This window comes from Chelonia mydas, chromosome 4, assembly GCF_015237465.2.
Source record: "Chelonia mydas isolate rCheMyd1 chromosome 4, rCheMyd1.pri.v2, whole genome shotgun sequence".
Classification (NCBI taxonomy): domain Eukaryota; kingdom Metazoa; phylum Chordata; order Testudines; family Cheloniidae; genus Chelonia; species Chelonia mydas.
Window position 1 is genome coordinate 115,020,219 of NC_057852.1, and position 18,702 is coordinate 115,038,920.

Here is an 18,702-nt window from a genome sequence, read left to right on the forward strand (position 1 = left end):
GAAAGCTGCAGCATGGCCCCGTTCTGGCTCCGACATGCTCCAATGGCCCCCTCCAGCACTCCAATGGGAGCTGCAGGGGCGGTGCCTGCGGATGGGGCAGCGTGCGGAGCCACCTGGCCGTGCCTCCGCGTAGGAAGCGGAGAAGGGACATGCCACTGCTTCTGAGAGCCCCTTGAGGTAAGCGCCGCTGGGAGCCTGCACCCCTGGCCCCCAAGCCCCAACTCCCTGCCCCAGACCTGATCCCCCTCCCACCCTCCAAACCCCTCGATCCCAGCCCACAGCACCCTCCTGCACCCCAACCCTCTCATCCCAAGCCCCACCCCAGAGCCTGCACCCCCAGCTGGAGCCTGCACCCATTCCTGCACCCCACCCCAGAGCCCCCTCCCACACCCTGAACTCATTTCTGGCCCCACCCCCAACCATAGCCCTCACCCCTTCCCGCACCCCAACCCCAATTTTGTGAGCATTCATGGCCCACCCTACAATTTCTATTCCCAGATGCGGCCCTCAGACCAAAACGTTTGCCCACCCCTGATCTCGTCCCTCTACTCCAAAGACTTGTTCATTATTTACACAGAGCAGCTTTAACAGAGACCCACATCAGAAGACCCCCTAGCACAGTGCTTCAAGCACATTTGTAAGAGAGAAGGACTTGAACAGGCATCTCTTTCTCCAGACCAGGCAGAGTGGGGAAACTGAGCCCAAGTCTTCCACATCCCAGTTGAGTTTTCTAAAACTGGGCTAAAATTTAAAGAAGACCCACCACTTGCAACCACCCTCCTGCAGCCTAGGCATCTAGTTCAAGTAGGTTCACAGCAGTAGATCCCAAGCAGAGGGAGGTGCTTACCTCCAGCCTGGGTGTGGGGCAGAGACCATGGTGTGGTCTCCATGTCCCAATGGCTGACTTAGACAGTTCCCCACCTACCATGCTGGATTTTATAGAGCCTGTTCCCAGGTACCTATCTATCCCCATGCATCATATAGGGATCTGAGCCTCTCAACACCTAAATTCCTGGTAAGACATAGGCTGCAGTGCCTAAACAGCTTAGGAGCCTAATTTCCACTGATTTCAATGTGAGTCAGACACCTAACCTGCTTAGGAACTTTTGAAAGTCACATTAGGCACCTCTCTACATCTTCAGGTACAAAAATGCCTTTGAAAATCTGTTCCCACGACCTTCAAGTTTTCAGAATTAGACCACCTCTGCTCCTAGCTGGTATTTAGTCATATGCTGGAAGTGGGAACAAGCTTTCCTGCTTCTTCACCTCCCAACTGGTTTCTCAATTTGAGTTAACTAGTCTAAATGAAGAAAATACTCTCTGCCCCTACTAGCTAAACTGAAACCAAATTAAATAAGACAAAAGCTTTTCTGTACAGCAGAAACTGAAAATACTTGAGAAAAACGTAAATACCAGCATTCACTCCATCATAAAGGATGAAAACATATCTACTTAATGTAGTAATTACACTGTGACCTTTATAAAGCTTTTGTTGACATCAAAAGTTAAGATGTTTTAGCCCTGATTGTTTCTAGTTTTAAAAGAAATCAGCGCCCTTTAACTCATTAAAGTTTGAGGACTTACTGATGAGGTTATTGTTAAAATAATTTTAATAGATTATAGTAAATGCAGGCCTCAACACAGGTTGTCAATTTCAGGTTTAAAATGTTTATTTAAGAAAAATATATTTAAATGTTTAATAAATACACCCTGCGTGTTAAGCACAAAACACCACCTTTTTCTCCACACCCTTCAATGTTATACCAACTGACTCTGTCCAGCTGTTGTCTATTTTAGAGTCAGGGGCTTGTCTACACTACAGATGCTTTGTGGGTACAGCACTCTTCACAACTCAGATTGAGTACATTCCACGATTCAAGAATGGTGATAAAATTCTGAGAACCAGCAGAATGATTGAAGGATTAGAAAATATACCTTATAGTGAAACTCAAGAAGCTCAGTCTATTTAGCTTAAGAAACAGAGGGTTTAAGGGGTGACTCAAACAGTCTGTAAGTACGTACATAGGGAACAAATATTTGAAAGTGGCTCTAATTTAGCAGCCAAAAGGTAAAAGATCCAATGGCTGGAAGTTAAAGACAAATTCAGAATGGAAATAAGGCACAGTTAAGGTAATTAGCTATTGGAACAGTTTACCAAAGGCTATGGTGGATTCTCCATCACTGGCAAATTAAAAAAACAAAACAATCTGATTTTGACTTTAAAAAAGATATACTCTAAAGGAATGGTCTTCAGGAAGTTTTATGGACTATATTATATAGGAGGTCAGACTGAATACCCTTCTGGCCTTGGAATCTACTAGCTTGTCATGAAAGTCTAACATTTTCACAACTGTGGATCTGAAAAAACCCATGCTTGGTGGCAGAATTTAGCTTCTAAAATATTTCATTTACAGTCCAAAATTTAATAAGACATTCACAGCCAGTGTCTTAACAATATTTCCTCTCACCGTGATGATGTGTAGACTACCAGTACCTATCAAAACACCCACACAGATGCAAGATGGGTGCGCAGCTAGGACAAGTATTTCATAGACTTCGACATGTCCATGTGCAGAAGAGCTCTTTTGCAGTTGGGCAAGACCCTGGCCTTAATGAATTTGTCCCAAGTGGTTATACAGAGTATTTATAATAGCTCAGTGTCTGTCAACACAAGCTAGCAATCAAGTTTTGGTAAATCAGGTATTCTAACCATTTAGAATTCCAGACCCATTTCAAGGAGGCAGTCGAGCATATGCCTCGCTGTAATCTAGTTCTCATCATGATTTGGGTGTAAAAAAAGTCATGGAGGGAGTTACCTCAAACTTGAGGTGTAAGTTCTGTTTTGACAGTCCAGCCCTGGAGGCTGCTGGTTAGTGAACACTTCATAAATTTAACTCCAATCAACTTTGAGTCATTTCTGAAAACAGTATCCCTTAGCCTGCTTAGAATCATGGCACTATTAAAAATCTATTACCCTTCAATGAAAGTACAGCAAAGATAGTCAAAGCATTTAAAATGTAGAGTATTAATAAGGGGTTCATTTTAACCACCTTTTTTCCCTTTCCAGTTAGCAGGAGAGAGCTTTTAGAAAGATCCCTCTCAACCCCCCCCCCCCCGCTTTTTTTTAAAACCGTCTCATCCATGGCATTACAGATGGCCATAACTGTCCTTTTTGGGGAAAAGAGGTTAGTTGAGATGGGCTGGAGTTGCTGCTGCTGCTGCTAAAGTCCAATCCTATTTCCTAAAAGGCAAAACAAGACACACATGGGAAAGGAGAAGAATGGGCAAAGACAGAAAATGTAGGTTCTCTGCCTCTGACTTTCACGGGCAACCTCACCGCTGGAAAAATGCAGGCACAAAACACGGTTTTATTAGCCACTTGAGACCTGGCAAACTTATACCAGCAGTAGGCCGTTTAGGTGCCGCTTTTCTGGGCACAGACTTACAGCAGTGTTGCAAAGTATGTAGCCTTGACTAGCTAAGAGATCTTTTAGACAGAAGAAAAGAGGAGAGGGATACAAAAGAGAAGAAATAAAGCAACACGTGCATGTACGCATGAGACACACACATCACCCCTCCTCCCCAAGTGGTGGTAGGATTTAGCTGGAGCAGGTAGGTGTGGTGAGCTCTTGTCCCCCTCTCTCTGGCCCAGGCTGGTCAGAACATCTCTCAGGTTTAGGATAAAGATCGGGTGGTTCCAGGAAATGGTGGCAGTGGCAGCAATGATGGGGAAGCTCACTCCTTCCTCATCTCTTATTTTTCAGTCAGCCAGCCAGCATTTCCCCCAAAGTTGCTTTTTGAGGCCCTCAAAAGGGAGTAATGCGTGAAATACCAACCAAATAAGCCTAATTTTTAACACACCAATTTCAGTCCCTTGATTTCTGGTCCCACATTTGTGTTTGCCAGGTATGATCTTAACACAGTCCTTGAGTTATATCAGTAGGCCTCTTTGTTTGCATTAATTTCATCCACTCCCCCAACATTTGTTATAGGTTATTATAACACTTTATGAACTTTCACTTATTTTACAGTTGAGCTCATAATTGGGTAAATTCATAGGCCCAATTATTACAACATACCTGCTTCACAAATCACCATGTTTATGGTGTTCAAGAACACAGTAATCAGATTGTTTAAGGAATTAGGCATTGAAAATGAATCAGTCATCTGTATATAAACTTTTTATTAAAAGCTTCCAGTCAGAAGCTTTGTAAAATTAAGTGTGCTGCATAGTGTTTTATTAATGCAAATATACAAGATTTAAAGGAACCAATTCATGTTGATGTATACAATGACAGAACTACTACACCTGAGCAATAATACATTTGAGGCATCATGATAAACAAAATACATCTCAAATTTACATATATACACACACATGCAGAAACTGTAGGAATTTTTAAAACAAGAAAAGTTGAAAACCCTGAGCCTGCAGAAAGTCTCCCTTTTATTATTTGAGAATATTTCCAGCTCTCATTAGATCGGCAAGGTTAAAATTAAAAGAGACTTACTCAAGCGATCAACTTATTGTACCAGCTAGTTCAAATAACACCAGTTTTAATTTGATGCGTCACTTATGTTGCATGCTTTGAGTAACATGTTTTCCGAAATGAAGCAATTTGTTTTAAGACAGACTAGAGCCTATCAGAATGATGGCTATTCCCATGAGCTTCTAAATGTTGACAAACACTTTATATACTGTGGAAATAGCACTAGTATTGATTTTATAGCTTGAGTTATGAAAATTTATACACGTTAAATGATTTAGCCTCCTGTAGTCGTTATATGCTGGGTTGCTATCTCAGATTTCAAGTAACAATCACAAAGAATAAATTTAGTACACAGTAGATGTGAGCTGAAGCATTCTTAAGTTTTAAAATGCCTGTTTTTTGGTGGTATCTTACATTAAGTACTCTACCCAACACCATCTCTGTGATTAAATGCTGTAGTTTTCTAGAAAAATATTTGTTAATCTCAACCAAAATGAACTAACAGTTTTACATTCCCAATGTTGCATGACTAGTTGCCTTTTTTATAGTAGATTTCCTTCTTGATGAGAAAGGAAAGGGAAATCTGGTTAATAGGCACTCTTCCATGTAATACACAAAATTAATTTAACAGCAGATAGGGAGGAGGAATGGTGAATAAGTGCAATTTAATTCCCCAAATCTTGTATCAGAGAAGCAAACAAAAATCAAGAGAATAAGTGGCACTTGTACTTTTCATAACTTACTGTGTCTAAGAAAGATCTTAAAATGTACATGTCTGAATTGGCAAAGAAACACAAATATGTACTAAAATTTTATGGATCAATAATTTTTCTAGGCATAGGGCATATATTCCGTTCCAGCATGGCTGCACAGTGCTGGCAGAATCTGGTCATAGAGCCACAGGAGGGTCACACCAGCAAAGGGGGAACCTCTAGTAGCACCCATTCTTTTGAGATGCTCTAATTTATGCCAGGGATACTACAGTGGCTAACAACGGTACCAGGATCAAGGGTGTGGAAAGGTGAGGTTTACACCATCGTTGAAGGCCTCCTCCCATACCTGCTTGTGGCTTCTTTGCTATTGCAGATGATCTGGCCCCAAAATTTTAATGGAGGTACAGTAACAGGCAATAGACCAGAATATTTCTTTAAAGATAAAATATGGGATACCAGAAGTTTATAAACATTGTCCATCTAGATTGAGCCTGATTCACTAATTCCAAATACCAATAATTTAGCAGAAGATACACAAACAAAAACTGAACTGACAGCCAGCCAGAAGCTCATCTCTTTGGGTATAAGCCTGGGTTAGAATTGTCATCTATTGTAGGATTACTTTTAGAATTCAAATGGAATTAATAAGGTTTAATTGTGTTAAGTGGCACAACATTTAAATCCAAATCTCAAGTACTTCCAAGTCAACTGATTATTATTTTTAGACAAAATGCATTTAAGAATACATCCCTCGCTTGTTACCTACCTTTGTAATACTATACATAAACTTGGTCAAGAAATAGTTAGAAGGATCATAAGTTTTGGGTCACTAAAATAGGTTCTACATTACAGCATTTATACTTTTTTGATAAAAAAGTCAAACAACTGACTGACAAGCTATCGGCTGAGATATTACACAACTTTTGAGTTTAAGCAGAGATTCTCTGAATTATCATTTTTAAAAGGTATGACAGAGCACAGGAATTTAGTTTAAAAGGAAACCGTTGCCTTATAATTTGAAACAGCGAGCTCTTTACATACAAAGCTTAAGGAAACAAAATTTACAAAAAATATTGGAGAGCCAACAGTTTCCAGTCAATTTCAAATTAGACTGCACACATACTTATACTGCACTATGATTTGATGAGTTTGCATCGTTAAATTCAGTACACAATTCAGAGGTTATGTTCCGAATTCACTTGTGTTGTTCAAGCTGAAAGTTCTCATCTCTTCTGAATAGCTGACATTGATATGTTATCCAACTCGCTTCCCATTCCAGACATCTGCTACTAATAACAGATCCTTCTAGGACTCTTTAGTGACACCTTAATTTGATCAGTTCTTTAAGCCAGCCTAGTAGCTTCTGGGCATTGCAGCACATGCACCCCTCTTCCCCCTACAAATTCCAACAATAACATGGCTAGTGACAGACGGAACTGTCATGAATGTTGAATTGATTTGCTTTTGTAAATGTGAATCAGACTCTTAATGTGATATCAAAGTTTTGAAATACAATATTGCCATGTTTTTCAGCAGAGGTTCACAAGGAATCCATAGTATTTAAAGTTTGCACACAGTGTAGTGAACCAAGTTAGTTACCTCCTTGCAAAGGCAGATTTCTTGACACCTAGAAACTCAAAGAAAAGTAAGGATTAGTTATATTATTTTAGCTCTTTTGTGCAAACAAAAGCAAAACTAGCATTATATATTGTCAGAACTATTAGTTATCTCAGATGTGTTAGCTTTAGAGTTAGAGACAGAAACTGAAAGGAATACATTACATTCTTCATCGCTGTGTTCACATAAAGGCATGCTGGCCTTCTTAGAATGGGTTTACAGGGCCGAGGATGGGCAGGCAGCGGAGGGCAGCCCAGGACAGGCTAACCCACTAGGCTATGCCCTGTAACACCAGTCAGCTAGCCAGTGAACCAGTTTCTCTAGGAGGGGAGCTACCATTGGATAATCCGGATGTCTGTTGCACAGGGCAGTTAATAAAGAGCCAGGCTAAACAGAAGAGGGCCTCTTTCTTGGCTCCACCAGCTGGTATAAGTGGTTTGCTGAACTGACATGGATATACGTGGTTTGTGTTGTGCAGCTTGGATTTTTTTGTTTGCTTTACTTTACTTTCAGAGAATCACAATTTTGGGTTGTACAGCTGGTCAGATCCCCTTTTCAGGAGGGTAGTTACTGGGATGGTGGTCTCAAATCTGCAAGGGGAAATTCTTTTCCCTTAGAAAAGGTGGCTCACTTGCAGGAAGCATGAGCTACCTCATGAGACTTAGTGGTTTCTCAAGCCATTCTGGATTGCAAACAAAGAAAGGCTATTGTTTAAGTGGGAAGGATGAGACCTAGGAATGGAATGCTCTGGATTTGAGCATCAAGAAAGGGGAGAAATGGTAACAAATGGGTGTCAATAGTTTTCTCCTTTTTCCTTTGCTACTAGGACAGATTGCCCCCAGAAGTAATCCTGTTGTGATTAATAAAGTTTCAGCCACTTGGCCAAAAATTCCTGATGTCTAAATTCATTAGTCTCTACTGCTTACAATCCAGACTGACAATGTTTTAGGTAAGGATGGAAAAACTCCCCTCAGTTACCAGAGCATGTAGAATATGGGAAATAAGATACACAAGTATGTGGGAGAAATGGAGGAGGAAACCTAAAAGTTTGCCCTGTCCTTGAATGTGAGATGCACAGGATGACAAAAGGTTCAAGTGAAGAGTTCATATTGCTTGAGGCAAAAGAAAAAATATTGCAATGTTCTTCTCAAGTCACTAGTGCTCTAATACCACATTTACTGGGAATTTTAGTAGACTTTGGGCCAAGTTTTCCCCTAAGATATTGAGGTAACATTTTAGTTAGGGACTTTGTTTTTTGCATATTTGCCAATATACATATTAATTTTAATGCTATGTTAATGGCATATTAGGAACTCAATTCTTAAGAGGCTGGCAATAGTCCCACCTTACTCCAATGCTCTATACAAAGCATGCTTTGCAATTCCTGCTTTTAGTCCCATCTCTTCCTGTAGCTGCCACTCCTCCTTTCAGCCAGATAAATGCCAGCACAGCGTGCACTCACCTACAGACCTCCCCACTCTCAGTCAATCAGTGGTCCATCTCCCTGACAAGCCACTTAATCCTATTCTGCAGTACATTTCTTTCCTGCACTATGGCCAAAGCACCACAAAGACACACACTGATATACCACCTACCAACATCTCTACCCCACTAGCACCAACACAGATGTGACAAATTCCAGCCCTGGCTCCTTCCTGAAGGTTGAAAAATAATTAAGAAATGAAGGGTGGGGGGAGGGATTAGTTTTCAGCATGTAAAAACCTGCATATTTTGCATAAGGACTAATTTACAGACAAGATATTAACTAAACTTGTTAGAGTGCAATTGGTTTGTCAAATGAAAGTTACTGTAATTCAAAAAACAAATGTGTGGATGTACATAAATATTTAAAAATGTGTTACCTTATGTGACTCATCCCAGCAGTGACACAAGCATCACAACACCCATAAACTGAGTGAACAGCAACAGAGGGGTGAGAAATGACCATACAGGCCATAAGGCAATGTTGAGACTGGAAATAAAAACAAGAAGTTTAAATATTTTTTTAGTAGTTCTAATGTCACGTACTATATCCTGCACATATTTGGCATATTGTACCAGAAGTAAGATTAAGGACTCAACACCCCAATCTTGAAAGACAAAAATTTATTTGAAAACAGTATTGTAATAAATTCTCCCCTTCTTCTACACAATCAAATAATTTTGTTATGGTGTGGAAGACAACTCTATAGAAGTGGCACCACGTTATTACACACCTGTGCCACAATTCTTGGTTTACTAGAAACCCTCCCAACAAAACAGCTATTAATTATTGTCCTATACAACAAATATTACAGCCATGAAGAGAGAGGGCATCAGCATAAAGAACTTTTAATTTAAGGCTTCTTACTGTCTGTGTTTATGTAGGAAATAAGATGAGCGATTTTCAGATAGTGTTCAGTGTGCAGGGCTGGCAATTATGAAAAGCTTTAAAATCATCCAGCTAAGCAGCCTTGACCATGAATTAACTGACAAGAGAACTCCAAGATATCCTTGTATAATCTGAGAATAAGATTTGACTTTAGCAACAAAAACAGAAATTTTAAGCCAAGTGTGACCATTTTTCTTCTTTCACCCTCCCTTTTGTTCTCAAGTTTTGTAGCAGATGTGTCATAAGGTCACCTACTGGCACTGTCTGAAAACTCATGCATTAGTGAAACTTGGAATACACAAACTTCTTGTTTTGCAGATTTCTTTTTCTGTATCCATGCACAATTGTTATAGACTGGGAATAAGAGTTTAGCATTTTACAAAGCAAGGCATCAGGCTGGAGCATTTAGGTAAGAGCCAAGTTATAAATGCTTCAAAAATATATTGAAATTTTTCTATTTAAGCAGTATTCTGCAAGTTTGATAAAAGCTATCTGTACTGACCAGCAGTCTGGCAATAAGGCAATTTGAGGTAGATTCCACCTTGAAAAACAGGACAAAACTAAATACTCTCGGTGTACAACTAACTTGTCAGTTATACACTTTATCTTCTCAGCTCTATTTTTAACAATCACCTTTAATTTAACAAAAGTAGTGAAGGACTTTTCTATCTTCCTAACACTTGGAAAAAACAGAAGACCCAGTACACCTAGAAGTGGACTTAATATACAGTTTTGACCATTACTGGCCTCAGTTCCAGTCTGCAATCATAGCTTTCCAACAATTAGGAATTCACTTTTTCAATACAAGGAAAATGCAACCAAAAAATGATGGAGGTGAGCAACATTACTGGACTTGACCAAAATCTACAGAAGTGACCATTCTATAGCACTTCTAAATTAGACAGCCTGTTGGTGTTACCATTGGTAATCCCTCTTCAGGTTCTGCAGAAGTTTTATGTATTTCTGCAGCACGTTAACTTACCAAACTGCTGCTGCAATAAAAGTGGCAGTTGTGACAGGTATCAATACTGGATACTGGGCATCATAATCCTCAATTCCACAATACCACTCTAGATATATTATGCAGTAAAAAGCAATAGCTAAGCTTGCAACCAACAAACAGCTGCCGAGGACAAAGCACCAACTGCAAAGAAATTAAATACAGACAAATTTCAGTTTGCATGTTATTATCCATCACTGTAATTCACAAGTAGCTCCTTACTTCATAGATTTTTATTGTGTGGTAGTAAACGCTGATGTTACTAGGAGTACATTACTTTCACAAAATACAACACATCTGCATAAAACAAAGAAAGTACTGAAGCATATCTTATGATACATGATAACAGCAAGAATAACGTATCACAATAATTCACAAAATTCAGTTACTTGCAACAAGTCTCAGTAATTAGGGGGAATTAGTGAAGTTCTGCTCTGCAGTGTATAAATATACTGGAACAATTCTTTTTGTTAGTCAAGCTTTGTCAACAGATTAACAGAGTCCTAAATAGTTAGGCTCATACCAGGTCTACACTAGAAAAGATTTAGCCATATCGCTATATGGACCAATCCATCTTATACCAGCAAAAAAGTGCTTTTGCTGGTATAGCTTACACCAAATCGTCAAAGTGAAATAAAGTATACTACCAAAAGCATTTTTATGCCAGTATAACTGGATCTATTCTAGACTTTTGCTGATACAGAAATGTATCAGAAACCAAAAAAAAAACAAAAAACCCCACACACAACCTCTCTAAACACACCCCCTTACTGATATTGCTATATTGGAAAACTATTTTGTTTAGACTTGGCCACATTCCCAAGCCAGAGGATAACCACTACATTTGTATTTCATATGACAGTTTATTATGTAGTTCTTTATATAAAAGTGAAGTTCTGAGCTTTTTTTTGAACATTATCAAACAGAAGCCTTCCTGGATTAACTAAAGTTTAACTCCACTTAGTTCTGCGGTACTGCAACCCTTGGAAAAAAGTTATCTTTTTTTAAATACACAGTATTACCTTGTTTTCAACTCCTAAACTACAGTATTTTCTCAGATCATTCTCACACGGAAAGTTAGTTAAATGTCTTAATAAACTTTCACATCTGCAAACTCATTACAGGATTCTAATAGAGTCAAACAGTTTAATACACTGGCTAAACAAAACCATAAGGAAAAATTATTTCAAATCCAGGCATAACAGCGTATGGAACTCAACATGTATGGAGCTTAGAAAGCTAACAAATTATGGACTATAGGTGATGGCTTCTTACCTCCTAGAAGAAAATTATTTTTTAAAATTATTTTCTGGTGAGATATGTCCAAATAGAGTTCAAATATGCTCAACTTTACAAATTAAGCAAATTTATATCACCTCAGTTGAATTTACTAAACCACAAAGGACAGCACAGCAATTGTCTTTGTTCAAGAGATCACCTGCTCTGAGATATTGCAGCAAAGCTCTTAGATGTGCACTGGTAGAGACAAGGGGACACTGGGGACCTTTTTCTGCATGGAGCTAAGCACTCTCAAATCACAGGGGACTGAACAGCTCAGCACAAAATCGGACCCTCAACCACATTTGGGGACAGATTTTCAAAAATACCCATCAAGCACCAGCCCAACTGAAAACAATGCAAAAGTGTTAGTGCATTCCAAGTCTTTCTACTCTATTCAGGAAGAAAGTTATCGATCTGATCCTAAACATAATTTTTAAATGTAAAGAAAAAAAAGACAAGACACACATCAGAAGACAAGTTGATATTAAATTTCATTACCTTTTTATAGTACCATAAAAGTACTTTACAGCTCTGAAAACTTCTATGTTTTATGGATTTTAAATCTGTTCATATGTGTATGCATGGATGAGACAAGTTACATGAGTGATAATCAAGGCAAACCAAATCCAATGACAGGATATGGAAGTTGTTATCAGTAACAATTATCTGGTTTCCTGAAACATAAAACTGTCTATGTAAAATTCACAATGTTTGTAGAATAATCTTTGGCACAAGATTAAGCCACTGGAAGCAGCTACTTCATTTAAAAAAAAAAAAAAAAAAAAAAAAAAAAAAAAAAAAGCTTGCCACCTCTCCTCACCATGAGAGCCATTTTCATAAAGAGCCCAGAAAATATCAGCAATATTCAAAACTGATAACCTAGTAAGACACACACACAATGAATGAAAACTATGTGCTACAAATTAATTATTATGACTGTCTGCTATACGTGCAATATATGGAATTTACGTATTAGCTCACATAATATTAGGCAAGAATTTTAGAATTTCTCCAATATCCCAAAACTTCTCAACAAAGATTAGTTCATAACTTGCGTTACCCCTATTTCAAACCAACTCAATCTTTAGAGCCCTGCAAATCTGCAGGTATCCATTTTATATCTGTGGATAGCCACATTGGCGGATGTGGATATCCATGCACCATGTTTACGGATTGGACGCAGATACAAATTTTGTATCCGCACAGGGTCTACATATCTTTACTCCAATTCAACTATAACACTAGTACTTCTATTGACGAGTGTGCAGTCTCAGACACCAATCCTGAAAATATGCACTTTACTACTATGGGTAGTCCCACTCATATCAATGGATTATCCATAGTTGTAAAGTTTAAGCATATGTAAGTGTTTGCACAACTGAGGCCTTATAAAATACTTAAAAGACTCGATCCTCAATTTACTCCTCCAAAACCAATGGAGGTTTTGAGTTAATGGTTTCAACTTAACCCACCCCCCACAAATACATTAGCTCTGTAAACTAATGCCATAGGACAAATAGCAATGAAAATAAATATTACCTTTTTATCTTTTGACTTCTATCTTAAATCCAGGTATTATCCCCTCATTTTTACATTTTAAATTCCCTTTCCCTCACTCTCAAGGAGTGCAGTAAGCCATCCTTGGTTAATGGTGTTAACTTATTTCAAACTCAAATAAATTTTCCAAAAACAGACAGTTTCTGCAGAGCCAAAGAAAGACACAGTATGTCCTTTCCAAAATGTAACCCAATATAGGACCAAAAGACAGAGCAAGTTCTAAATTCTGTTCCCATACACTATAGCAAAATAACGTACTATAATTCGCTCACTGGGTCCTGTGTTATTGTGTAAGAAGAATTTTTTAAGCTTGTATGGAAAAATTAACTTTTTAATTGACCACAAAGATGAAATCTACAGCAATAATGCAAAGTTTAGAAATACCATGTTTTGTGTATGACACTGAAGATATACATAGAACTTTTCTTTTTAAGAAGAGGGTCCCTTACCTATCTGCTTGAATGGTCTCTTTGATAGTTTTAAAAAATTCAACATAGTATGTCACAGCAATTGATGCCAAAATCCAGAATGCAGAGTGAATATTAAGTCTAGGAAGAGGCTTCTCTTTTTTCTCCACATTTGTAGATTCTTCTGTAAACAAAATCATGATTGCTCTGTTATAAACCACCAGTAAATGGAGTATCATTTTATTAAAATAAAATAGGACACTTAATACTTCTAACTCATTCTTCTTTAGAGAGTAATGTATTCACTATAAAAAAATATTTTGAATTAAAATGGAAGCATTCTAAAAAGGTTCTGCAAATTTCCTGAAATAAAAACAAAAACTAAGCAAGGTGCCTTTTGATGAAAAAGTAAATAATCAGCATACACTCTGTTTGTGTATCTTGCCAGAAACATTAATAGCTGTTTACATTGCTGAAAAGGTTATTTAACCACTTAAGAATCATTATAAAGAATATATTTGTTTGATATGAAAGACACACATGCAAAGGTAAGACCAGTGTTCCACACACTAATTTCTTTGCATCCATTTTCATTAATTCTGATGTTTGCAAGCTGAATTTCCCCATAGATTGTCTTCCTACCAATGTCACATGCCAAGTTTTCAGTGTCAGGAGCTAGCTTGATACGTAGAGGATATTAACTTAAGTTACTGTAAAAAAGTGATTACATGGAAATCTAGATTTTTCTAGAATTCTCACTGTAAGATCTGAGTGCCTTACAAATTTTAGAGCAGACCGAATCAGTGTGAGGGCAAAGGAGCATGTGGTTCTGAAAGCAAGGGTATATGTTCTTTTACCTGCGATGTTGAAAGACCAACTAATTAAACAAAACACATAGATTGATAGAACTAAACTGATGGGAATATCTGCAGAAATATTTGAACATTTCATATATTTTAAGCCTCCTTTATTATGACAAGCATATTAATTTATAACTGCCCTGGATTTGCCTCTCTCTTTTCCTGAGTACTAAACATTCAGTAACACCCTTGCCATGGTAATATATTTTATTTCACTTTATATTTTTCTGTGATTTGCATAGTCATTTGCTAAATCTATTATGACACAATTTACCTAACTTACCACTTTGGAACCTCCCTTTGTCTCAACCCCCTTTGGTCCACAGTTCCAGGGGCCTTTATGCTGCCTATAAACACTGCTTTGAGATCCGATTCTTGTATTCCTGAGATCCTCTACAACAAGGGTGTGAGACCTCTGATTTTTTTCATCCTTCCCTTTTGATACAAGTCTTCCTCCCCACTACTCTCCCTCCTCTCATGAACATTTTAATAGCTTCATAACAATAAATTACCGCAACCTAATGTCTGACACACCTACAAATTCACAAGAAGGAAGTACTGTTAAACTCTCCTCAGCAGCTGGGGGGGGGGGGGGGGGGGGGGGGATGGGGGGGCTAGCATAAGGGGCAGAGAATATGTACCCTGACAGACAGGGCCAGCTATTGGAACTCACACACAAGGGGCTTGTCCACATGAGAAAGTGTAGCTCGAGGTACCACCCCTTAGCACAGCACACCCCCCCCCCATGGATATAGTTATAGCAGGGCATGCTGCAGCCACTTATTCCCCTATGGGAAGGCTAATAACTGCACTGGCATGAGCCACATTTATACTGGTATAATAGGGGCCATACCAGGGTTTTACTGGTGTTCACTACTTCAATTAAAAACCTCTAAACGACACACTTAACCCCCTAAAATGGAAGTGTAAGGCAGGCTTAGAGCTGAAGGTGCTGCCTCCAGTGTAATACTCCTAGAACTGGTGCAATTTCTCCCCTAGACCATACATGTGCTACAGCCACCGGCAGCCCCAGAGCGATCGAATCCCCTCCCCACATCAGCCCGGAGGCTCCTTCTCCCTGCCGGTCTCCTTTGGCTCCGTCTGCCCGGCACCCCAGCTTCTGCAGGAAAGCCCGGCGGCAGGCACAGCACGCCGTGACTAAAGCCGCGGGACTGTCGGCGCTGGCGCCCTCCCCGCACGTACCGCATTCCACAGGGGAGCCTCCCCCCGCCCCCCGCAGCCGACACCGCTCCTCCCGCGCGAGGGCTCTTGGGACGGGGGCGCGCGGGCCCCGCCTTGCCCTCTTCTCCCAAGGCCGTGGGGCGAAGGGGAGGCGCCGTGCGCCACCCAGGCAGCGGTCACGCAACCCCCCCGCCCCGTGTTAAAGGGGGGAGCTCCAGGAATCACCTACCAGCCACTCCCCCGGGGGGAGCCTGTAGCAGCAGTGTCTGGGGCTCTACCTCCTCCCTCAGGTGTCGTCTCAGCCGTAGCAGCGGGTCCCTGTCACCCACCCCCGCCGCCATTTTGGCCTGCTCCGGAAGTGACGCCAGGAGGAAGTGCAGGTAGGGCGGGCTTTTGCGAGGGAGCTATAAATAGAGGCGTTCTAAGCACTTGTAGCCGTTGTGCTCAGCGGCGCGCTCGCTGCAGGGTGTGTTGCCTTGATATCCATTTTTGTGACTTATTTTCTTGGTAGTTCTTTTTTTATTAAAAACCACTGCGAGCTTTTGTAGTAATTTGTTCTAAAAGCAAGAGCCCCACAGGTGGCGTCCCTCACTCACGGGGACTAAACGTGGTGCTGGCGTGGGTAGGGTTGCCAGCCATGCGGTTTTTAACCAGACCACCTGGTCGCAGAGGGACCCTGGCAGCTCCAGTCAGCACCCCTGACTGGGTCGCTAAAAGTCCAGTTGGTGGCGCAGCAGGGCTAAGGCAGGCTCCATGCGGCTCCTGCAAGCAGATGGCATTTCCCTCTAGGCGCAGGGACAGGGATGATCAGGGAAGCTCCGTGTGCTGCCCCCAGCGCCAGCTCCACAGCTCTCATTGGCTAGGAACCGTGCAGAGCTGCCTGGTCCCTCCACCAGGGGCTGGATATGCCAGTCGCTTCCAAGAGCAATGGAGCCAGGGCAGGCAGGGAGCCTGCCTTAGCCCTGCTGTGCTGCAGACTGGGAGCTGCCTGAGGTAAGCACAGCCCAGCTGGAGTCTGCCCCTGCCCCAGTGAGCTGTAGCTCACGAAAGCTTATGCTCAAATATATTGGTTAGTCTCTAAGGTGCCACAAGTACTCCTTTTCTTTTTGCGAATACAGACTAACACGGCTGTTACTCTGAAACCTGCCCCAGGTTGGAACCCCAAACCCCTGCCCCAACCCTGAGCCCCCTCCCAGAGCCTGCACCCCAACCACCTGCCCCAGCCTCCTGGAGCCCACACCCCTGCCCCAGGTCAGAACCTCCACCCCGCACCCAAACTTCCTCCCTGAGACTGCATCCCAACCTCCTTCCCCAGCTCTGGGCGCCTGCCTGCACCCTGAACCTCCTCCCCCAGCCCGGAGCCCCCTCCCACACGCCAAACCCCTAAACTCCAGCTCAACCCCAGAGCCCACAGCCCCAGTCAGAGCCTGCACCCCCTCACACCCCCCAATCTTCTGCCCCAGCCCTGAGCCTGCTCCCCCACCCCAGCCTGGAGTCCCCTCCTGCACTCTGAATCCCTAATTTCTGCCCCTGCCCTGGAGCCCCCACCCCCTCCTGCACTCCCACCCCCTGACTCAGCCTAGTGAAAATAAATGAGGGTAGAGAAGAGTGAGTGACTGAGGCAGGGGCTGGAGTGAGTGGGGGGCGGGGGGCTTAGAGAAGTGGCGGGGAAGGCACGGGGCAAGGGTTTTGTGCAATTAGAAAGTTGGCAGCCTGAGGCTTGGGGATGACCAAACCAATAGTTGTGGTGTCCATCCACAGTGTTTTTGCCCCAGGCACTGGGGCAGGTAGGTGCCTGCATCCTGCCCCAATGCCACAACTGCTACACCTATTTCAACCTCGGAAGGGTCCCTTTGGTGGGTGAGTGGTGTTGACCTGTAGCATGGGTGCAGGACACAGGGAGACCAGTAATTTGGTAGCATTGTATCTTGACTCACCTTGAGCCCATGGGAAGGATAGATGGTATCCACTGGTACATTCAAATACAATGCAGATCTCTTAAAGTATTTTTGAGTGCCACCAAGGAGTCATCTCTGGAAAGGGATGATTTACCAGTGCCCAGAGAGTGGGTAATATGCTTCTGAGGTATGTTAGTTATCTCTCTTCAGTTTGGTGGTGGAATTGAGAGCTTTCTTCAACCCATCACTGTGTCAGACTTGCTCAAAGCGTGTGTGTCCGGAATAAGTCAGTCGCTTCTTATACCTACACAGGAGAATCTGTACATGGTAAGACAGGAGCCATAGAAAGGCTTAAGGCCTATTTGCAGTTTTTCATTTTCTTTCCAAAGAAGGTTTAAATATAGCACGGTATGTCAGTGAGTGTTTAGTCTTTATCCAGTTTACTGCAGTTTGTTGTTTCTTTTCAGAAAATAGGATTGCTCTATATATATCACAAAATACAAATCAAATTTGTATATGATGGCTTTTTATAGTTTTTTATATATATTTTTGTTCTAATATTGTACAAGCATGTCTTTACCTACAAGACCCCACCTACCTGACAAATACAACCAGGAGAGGGGACTCATCTGGTGGTCCCCAAACTCACTTACTACATATTTTCATTTTATATATAGTGTGTTCTGTAACCATACTAAAGCCTTGGACATATACAAAACGCATTCAGAAGGGCAGCCTCACCGGGATAATGATTAGCAGTGGGAGAGGGTGGCTGTTTTCCCTAACCTGGAAGAATCTGTTAGAGAAGTAAAGTTATAATTTATGGCTGGAGCATTATATGAACCTGCCAGTAAAAGTTTTGATGTATACTTGTTTGCTTTAACCTTTTATAGGTAAAAAGGGCACAAAAGATTTTTAATAAGAATAATACTGTGCTACCGTATAGTCATTAGTCAATTTGTAACAGAAGAGGTTTACTCTGTAATCACTTTGAGAACTATTCTAAAATTGATAAAGAGTTATGGAGTGCCAGAAATAGAAATGTTGGTTGAAACTTGACAAAACAAAACAAGTGCATTTACCTGAACTTTGCAAAGAAGATAAAGGCAAAACACTTTATAATTTCATGGGATGACTGAAGACATCATAGGATGTATAAACCAGAAACATTTTCAGTAATTGAGTAATAAGAATAGAAGTGTTTATTTTCTGGGAAGGATCCATTTTATTAAGTATATTTTTTCCCAAGGAGTGGAAAGAGAATAACCTTCAGGTGAAAATGTTTTAAATTGTATTAAATGTCACATGTCTCCTGGTAGATCATAA

General features: G+C 41.0%; 1 protein-coding gene across 2 annotated transcripts; it reads right to left on the minus strand.

Moving 5' to 3' along the window:
* Window positions 1–4,166: 4,166 nt before the first annotated feature.
* TMEM128 (transmembrane protein 128) lies at window positions 4,167–15,866 on the minus strand. Of its 2 annotated transcripts, XR_005225230.2 has the most exons (6): window positions 15,708–15,866; window positions 13,479–13,620; window positions 10,174–10,335; window positions 8,683–8,792; window positions 8,416–8,475; window positions 4,167–6,830 (listed from the first exon to the last, which is right to left on the minus strand). XR_005225230.2 is itself a non-coding variant. In XM_037898064.2 (5 exons), exons 1-4 carry the CDS (start codon window positions 15,817–15,819, stop codon window positions 8,693–8,695), a joined length of 516 nt encoding a protein of 171 aa, XP_037753992.1. In that variant the 5' UTR covers window positions 15,820–15,866; the 3' UTR covers window positions 4,167–6,830; window positions 8,683–8,692. The 2 variants fall into 2 exon arrangements, 1 of the variants encoding a protein (XP_037753992.1); XM_037898064.2 differs by lacking the exon at window positions 8,416–8,475.
* Window positions 15,867–18,702: the final 2,836 nt, after the last annotated feature.